The sequence below is a fragment of the Chiloscyllium plagiosum genome, chromosome 27 (genome assembly GCF_004010195.1).
Source record: "Chiloscyllium plagiosum isolate BGI_BamShark_2017 chromosome 27, ASM401019v2, whole genome shotgun sequence".
In the NCBI taxonomy this organism is placed as follows: Eukaryota; Metazoa; Chordata; class Chondrichthyes; order Orectolobiformes; family Hemiscylliidae; genus Chiloscyllium; species Chiloscyllium plagiosum.
Window position 1 is genome coordinate 51654417 of NC_057736.1, and position 7622 is coordinate 51662038.

General features: G+C 43.4%; 1 protein-coding gene across 1 annotated transcript in view; it reads left to right on the forward strand.

Moving 5' to 3' along the window:
• dldh (dihydrolipoamide dehydrogenase) overlaps nucleotides 1-6314 on the forward strand; it is a 27683-nt gene extending 21369 nt beyond the window's left edge. Inside the window, exons 12-14 of the mRNA XM_043718004.1 lie at nucleotides 4740-4877; nucleotides 4998-5087; nucleotides 6071-6314. Of these exons, the coding sequence (XP_043573939.1) occupies nucleotides 4740-4877; nucleotides 4998-5087; nucleotides 6071-6136 (294 nt within the window). The 3' untranslated portion in view covers nucleotides 6137-6314. The remainder of the gene's footprint in view (nucleotides 1-4739; nucleotides 4878-4997; nucleotides 5088-6070) is intronic.
• The last annotated feature ends 1308 nt before the right edge of the window (nucleotides 6315-7622 follow it).

Genomic DNA, 7622 nt, shown 5'->3' on the forward strand with positions numbered 1-7622 from the left:
GTTTGTGGGCTACCATGATGCCAAGGGGTCTGAGTAGTCTGGCAATCATTTCTGAGATGTCTTTGATGTAGGGGAGAGTGGCTAGGGTTTCTGGACGCGTTTTGTCTGCTTGTTGGGGTTTGTTGCTGAGAAATCGGCGGACTGTGTTCATTGGGTACTCGTTCTTTTTGAATACATTGTATAGGTGATTTTCCTCTGCTCTGCGTGGTTCCTTTGTGCTGCAGTGTGTGTTGGCTTGTTGAAATAATGTTCTGGTGCAGCTTAGTTTGTGGGTGTTGGAGTGATTGCTTCTGTAGTTCAATATTTGGTCCGTATGTGTTGTTTTTCTGTAGACGCTGGTTTGAAGTTCCCTGTTGGCTGTTCGCTCTATTGTGACGTCTAGGAATGGCAGTTTGTTGTTGTTTTTCCTCCTCTTTAGTGAATTTTATGCCAGTAAGGGTATTATTGATGGTCTTGAAGGTTATCTCTAACTGGTTTCATTTCGTGATGACAAAGGTGTCATCCATGTAGCGGACCCAGAGTTTGGGGTGGATGTTTGGCAGAGCTGTTTGCTCAAGTCTCTGGTGGACCTGTGCCTTACCACCCACTTGACCTTCAACGATAAAACTTAGACAAACCAATGGAACACCCATGGGATCTCCGATATCAGGGTTATTAGCAGAGGCAGTAATTCAGAGACTTGAGCAAACAGCTCTGCCAAACATCCACCCCAAACTCTGGGTCCGCTACGTGGATGACACCTTTGTCATCACTAAACAAAACCAGTTAGAGGTAACCTTCAAGACCATCAATAATACCCTTACTGGCATAAAATTCACTAAAGAGGAGGAAAACAACAACAAACTGCCATTCCTAGACGTCACAATAGAGTGAACAGCCAACAGGGAACTTCAAACCAGCGTCTACAGAAAAACAACACATACGGACCAAATATTGAACTACAGAAGCAATCACCCCAACACCCACAAACTAAGCTGCACCAGAACATTATTTCAACAAGCCAACACACACTGCAGCACAAAGGAATCACGCAGAGCAGAAGAAAATCATCTATACCATGTATTCAAAAAGAATGGGTACCCAATGAACACAGTCTGCCAATTTCTCAGCAACAAACCCAACCAAGCAGACAAAACACGTCCAGAAACCCTAGCCACACTCTCCTATATCAAAGACATCTTGGAAATGACTGTCAGACTACTCAGACCCCTTGGCATCATGGTAGCCCACAAACCCACCAACACACTAAAACAGCAGCTAAGGGAACTTGAAAGTCCTTATGCAGACAATGAGCAAAACTAACGTCATTTACAAAATACCGTGCAAGGACTGTAACAAACAATACATTGGACAAACCGGCAGAAAACTAGCCACCAGGATACATGAACACCAACTAGCCACAAAAAGACATGACCCTCTCTCACTAGTATCCTCATATACGGATGAAGAAGGACTGGGACAATACATCCATCCTAGGACAAGCCAAACAAAGACGAGCACGAGAATTCCTAGAAGCATGGCATTCCAACCAGAACTCTATCAACAAACAAATCGAGTTAGACCCCATCTACCACCCCCTGAGAAAAGGAACAGGAAGTGACTTCACCACAGGAAACATCATCACCAAAGGAAATGACATCACCAATCCAAAGAAACCCAAACATAAATAGAAAGCAGGAAGTTTCAGCATTGCTTTGCATAAAGTCCACTGAAGATGTTACCTAGTAAGGTAATGAAACGTCTGGAAATGAACCTTTCAGCTCAGTGAGCAAACCTACATCCAAAACCTCAACCTGAGCTACAAATCTTCTCAACTCGCTAAGCCACTCAGTTGTTTCAAACTACTATGAAGTCTAAACAAACGAGTAAAACCAGACTGACCACCTGATTCACTCTCCACCTTCTTTGCAGTTGTAACACTGTATTTTGCAATCTGTTCTGCTACCCCAATGCACTTTGTATGGTACAATCTGTCTGTATTGCATGCAAAACAACACCACCTACTGTATCACAGTAGATCTGACAATAACAAATCAAATCAAATGTCAGTCCATGCATGGGAAATGCTAAGGGCAAGGAACAGCCTTGGCAAATGTAAAATATCCTTGTTACCAACATAGGATAGTGTCATGCTCTGGCTGTATGTCACATTCTCTCGCGCTCTGTCTCACTTGTGCCTGGCTCTCACTGTCTTTTTGAGCTGCTTCAGTGCAGCTGCAACACTGGCATCATCCACCAATGTTGAAAATTGCCCAGGTATGTTTTGTGTACACAAAGCAACCCAATCAACCAATCTATTTTCGATTGTTGGCAAAGTAATGGAAGCAGTCAGCAGCAGAGCTATCAAACAGCATTTGTATGGAATGACCTGCCCACTGATGCTTAACTTGGCTTCCGCGAAGGTCCCTCAGCTCCTGATTACATAGTCCGATCATTTGATTGAGTGTGGTTTCAAAATTGAAGTTGAGGGCTATCTGAAGAAAACTTGCTGGTTCGAGTCAAGCCTAGCACAAAAAAAGGTTTGTTATTGGTGAATCATCTCCTACTTTAGGAAAGAGCAAAACCAGAATCATCACTTTGATCATGATTATTGAACTGTCTTAAGCTTTAAGTCCTGCAGCTCTACTTTGCTTGAAATTTCTGCAGGAGTTCCTCAGGGTAGTATCACAGTATCATGTTAGGCCCAGTCACCTTCAGCTGCTTCATCAATGACCTTTGCTCCATCATTAAGTCAGAAGTGGAGATATTTGCTGATAATTACACCACATTCAGCTCTATTTGTGACCCCTCAGGTACCTGATGCAGTCTACGTCCAAGTGCAGTAAAGACCTGAACAACATTCCGGTTTGGGTTGTTTAGTATCATTGCCAAGTATCGTTTTATAATGGAAAATGTGAGGACTGCAGATGCTGAAGATCAGAGCTGAAAATGTGTTGTTGGAAAAGCGCAGCAGGTCAGCTACCATCCCAGGAGCAGGAGGTTTCCTGAAGAAGGACTCATACCCAAAATGTCGATTCTCCTGCTCCTTGGATCTGCCTGACCTGCTGCGCTTTTCCAGCAACACATTTTCAGATTGTTTTATGATGCAAAACTACCAGGCGATGACCATCTCCACTGAGAGAAAATCATCTTATTGTTGTGGTTCTGTTTGCCGAGCTGGGAATTTGTGTTGCAGACGTTTCATCCCCTGTCTAGGTGACATCCTCAGTGCTTGGGAGCCTCCTGTGAAGAGCTTCTGTGATGCTTCCTCCGGCATTTATAGTGGTTTGAATCTGCCGCTTCCGGTTGTCAGTTCAGCTGTCCGTTGCAGTGGTCGGTATATTGGGTCCAGGTCAATGTGCTTATTGATTGAATCTGTGGATGAGTGCCATGCCTCGAGGAATTCTCTGGCTGTTCTCTGTCTGGTTTGTCCTATAATAGTAGTGTTGTCCCAATCAAATTCATGTTGCTTGTCATCTGGGTGTGTGACTACTAAGGATAGTTGGTCGTGTTTCGTGGCTAGTTGGTGTTCATGGATGCGGATCATTAGCTGTCTTCCTGTTTGTCCTATGTAGTGTTTTGTGCAGTCCTTGCATGGGATTTTGTACACTACATTGGTTTTGCTCATGCTGGGTATCGGGTCCTTTGTTCTGATGAGTTGTTGTCTGAGAGTGGCTGTTAGTTTGTGTGCTGTTATGAGTCATAGTGGTCGCAGTAGTCTGGCTGTCAGTTCGGAAGTGCTCTTGATGTATGGTAGTGTGGCTAGTCCGTTGGGTTATGGCATGTCCTTGTTCCATTGTCTTTCCCTTAGACATCTGTTGATGAAATTGCGCGGGTATCCGTTTTTAGCGAATACATTGTATAGGTGTTCTTCTTCCTCTTTTTGCAGTTCTGGTGTACTGCAGTGTGTTGTGGCCCTTTTGAATAGTGTCTTGATGCAACTTCTTTTGTGTGTGTTGGGGTGGTTGCTTTCGTAGTTCACGTGAAAGCAACCACCCCAACACACAAAGAAGTTGCATCAAGACACAACACACTGCAGTACACCAGAACTTCAAAAAGAGGAAGAAGAACACCTATACAATGTATTTGCCAAAAACAGATACCCGTGCAATTTCATCAAGGAATGACCATATAATGTGATTCAGTGATGTCAGGCCAGAAAAGGGTATGGAAATATTTCTGATTTCCTTCTGTAAAGACCATAGGACCTTGTCAATCCTTGTCAGGGGCCAGAGAACCACTTACTTAATAACTCATACCCAGGATAGCACTGTACTGAGAGTAACCATCTGGAATTGTTTCTACTCATGGGATATGGGCATTGCTCTGTAGACCAGCATTTATTGTCTGGAGAGCATTTATGAGCCAAATTCTTTGCTGTGGGTCTGGCGTTTAAATGTAGGCCAGACCAGGTAAGGTAGGTAGATTTGCTAAAGTGATGCCACGTGACTTATGACAATCGACAGTACTTGCACGGTCATCATTAGGCTACTTTTTGAACTGAATTTGGATTTCACTTTGTCATGATAGGATTCAAATCCATGTCTCCTAGAACATGAGTCTGGGGTTCTGGACGACATCACCACTACACCACCAGTGACGACATCACCACTACACCACCATAACCCCCTTATGTCTGCAAGTTTGTAGAATGCATGTCACTAAGTGTACAACTTACTTGCTGCGAAAACAGGTCTGTCTTGAACGTAAAGCATATGTGAACCTGTTTTATTCAGTATAGATCATTCATTTTCTTTTAGGGCATTCCGTACAAGATTGGCAAATTCCCATTTGCTGCCAACAGCAGAGCTAAGACTAACAATGATACTGATGGTCTGGTAAAGATTCTTAGCCATAAAGAAACAGACAGAATGCTTGGAGCACATATCCTTGGTTCTGTAAGTAGCAAACCCATTGCGGTGTAGATGGGATATAAGAGTTCCTGAAGTAAATGTGGTTTTCTCTCTGTTAAGGGTGCTGGGGAAATGATCAGTGAATGTGGTTTTCTCTCTCTTAAGGGTGCTGGGGAAATGATCAATGAAGCCACCCTCGCTATGGAGTACGGAGCATCATGTGAAGATGTTGCCCGTGTTTGTCATGCTCATCCAGTAAGTAACACTGGGAACATTGGAGTACTGAACAGGGATAGCACTGCACAGATTATTAAAAACCTGCATCCCTAAAGTCTTCACGGCACACAAATGTTGTACCTCTACTGAAAGAGCAGTTGTGCTTATTCTATATATTTCTTGTCCATGTGTATCTGACTAGAAATCAAAGCAGCAATAGATTATTTGGCCCATCAGGCTTACTTCCCCATTCTACACGATCAAGGCTGATCATGGGCTTCAACTCCACTTTAGTGTCTACTCCCCATATCCCTCTCTTCCTAAGACATCAAAATCTGTCTGTCCAAGCCTTAGATATATTAAGTGATGGAGCATCCACACCCTTCTGGAGCAGTGAATTGTGTGAATAAATGTCTCCCTATTTCGATCCTAAACGATCATCTGCTTATCCTGAGACTGTGCCCCCAGATTCGAGATTTCCCCAGTCAGGAAGAAAATAACGTCTCTGTCTACCTTGGGAGAAAGTGAGGACTGTCGATGCTGGAGATCAGTGTCAATATTGTGGTGCTGGAAAAGCACAGCTGGTCAGGCAGCATCTGAGAGCAGAAGAATCAACATTTTGGGCATAAGCTCTTCATCAGGAATGAGGGTTGTGGTCTGGGTGATAGCCACCTTTTGCTTTTGAGAACTGTTTCCATTCTCACTAATAATCCCTAGGTTGTGCATTTTTACTGTTTTGCCTAATACATTTATTTTTATATGGATTATTTGCACTTTCTAAACAGCTGAAATACCAACTCAAGATTCCAATTGGCTGCTCTCTGCCCCCCAGCCCTTCACTCTCTTCCCAAACTTTGTTTTCTGCTTTATTCCATATTGTTTGTAAATTTGTATTTAGCTTGGAACTGGAGCAGACAAAGTTCTTGTTTTGGTTATGAAAGCAATTACTGACCATTGCTAAGACTCTGTGAAACTAGTAATTAAACAGAGTCTCACTGACTGCCTTTTCTCTTCTCTTGCAGACTGTTTCAGAAGCTTTCAGAGAGGCAAACATAGCAGCATCATTTGGCAAAGCCATTAACTTCTAAAAGATTTGTGATTTGTATATAAACTGTAACTGGCGTCGGAACCATTAGTAACTTGGCATTGTGATGAAGAATGAAATTATCTGTTGGCCTTGAGCAGGATTGTAATAAACGATTTGTTTGTCAAATGATGCCACATTACTTGTATTTTAACAGTAATAAAACGAGGAAATGATGTATAGATTTCTGTTCGATTATTGTCAGTGTTTTGACCCCAAAATACCGGTGTACCAGCCCTCTTCCAGGTAAGAGGCTGAGGGAGTTCAAGGAGGGCAGGGGGCAAGGGGAAAGAATGGCAAAGGGGAAACCGAAGTTTGAGCATTCAATGAGACTGCAGCATGGGACAGAAAGCAATCATGGAATTGAATATGAGGGCTTTAAATTCTATAGGACTTGGTAATGAGGATGCAGGAAGGGCTGGAATCAGGCACCCATGACAATTCCTATTTAGCAAATTAGTCTGGGAGAGACCTTGGAGCTGAATTTTCAAATTGCAGTTTGTAGAAAACAATTGGATGCCAAACAATGCTGGAGAAACTCAGCAGATCTGGCAGCATCTCTGAAGAGAGAAACAGTTAACATTCCGAGGGCAGATCAATAGTTAGCACTGCTGTCCCACAGCACCAGGGACAGCAGTGTTCGATTCCACCCTCTGGCGATTGTGTGGAGTTTGCACTTTCTCCTTGTCTCTGTGCATTTCCTCTGGGTGCCTCCAGTTTTCTCTGCCCAAAGTGGTGCAGGTTAGGTGGATTGGCCATGCTAAATTGCCCACAGTGTCCAGGGATGTGCAGGCTAGGTGGATTAGACATGGGAAATGCAGGCTTACAGACATGTATGGGTCAGTGTGGACTCTGGACCAAATGGCTTCCATCCTGTAGGAATTTGATTATTCTGAATCTCATTTGACTTCAGAACATTTTCACGGTCTTCTGTGGTAGAGAATTCCACAAGTTCATCACCCTTTAAATGAAGGAATGTTTCCTAGTCTCAGCCGCAGGATATCGAGTAAGCTATTTAGTACTGTGTACCCTGACTAGACTCTGGACTGCCAAGGAAAACAAACTGCTTGCATCTTGTTTGTCCAGTCCTGTTAGAATTTTAGACATTTCAATGAGACCTTCTGTCAACATTCCAATACAAGCCCAGTCAAACCAATCCCTCCTCATATGTCAGACCTGCCATCTCTGGTGAGGGCTAATGCCCGAAACGTCGATTCTCCTGTTCCCTAGATGCTGCCTGACCTGCTGCGCTTTTCCAGCAACACATTTCCATATCTGCCATCTCTGGTATCAGCCTAATGAACTTTCGCTGCACTCGCTCTATGCCAAGTGTATCATCCTTTGGGACATCAAATGCACACAATAGTCCACTAAGACTCTGTATAACTGGAGTAAGGCATCCTGACTTCTGAATTAGTCTTGTCTCAATGAAGGCCAATGTACCATTTGCTTTCCAAATTGCTTGCTGCACTTCTTCACATGCAAAGAAT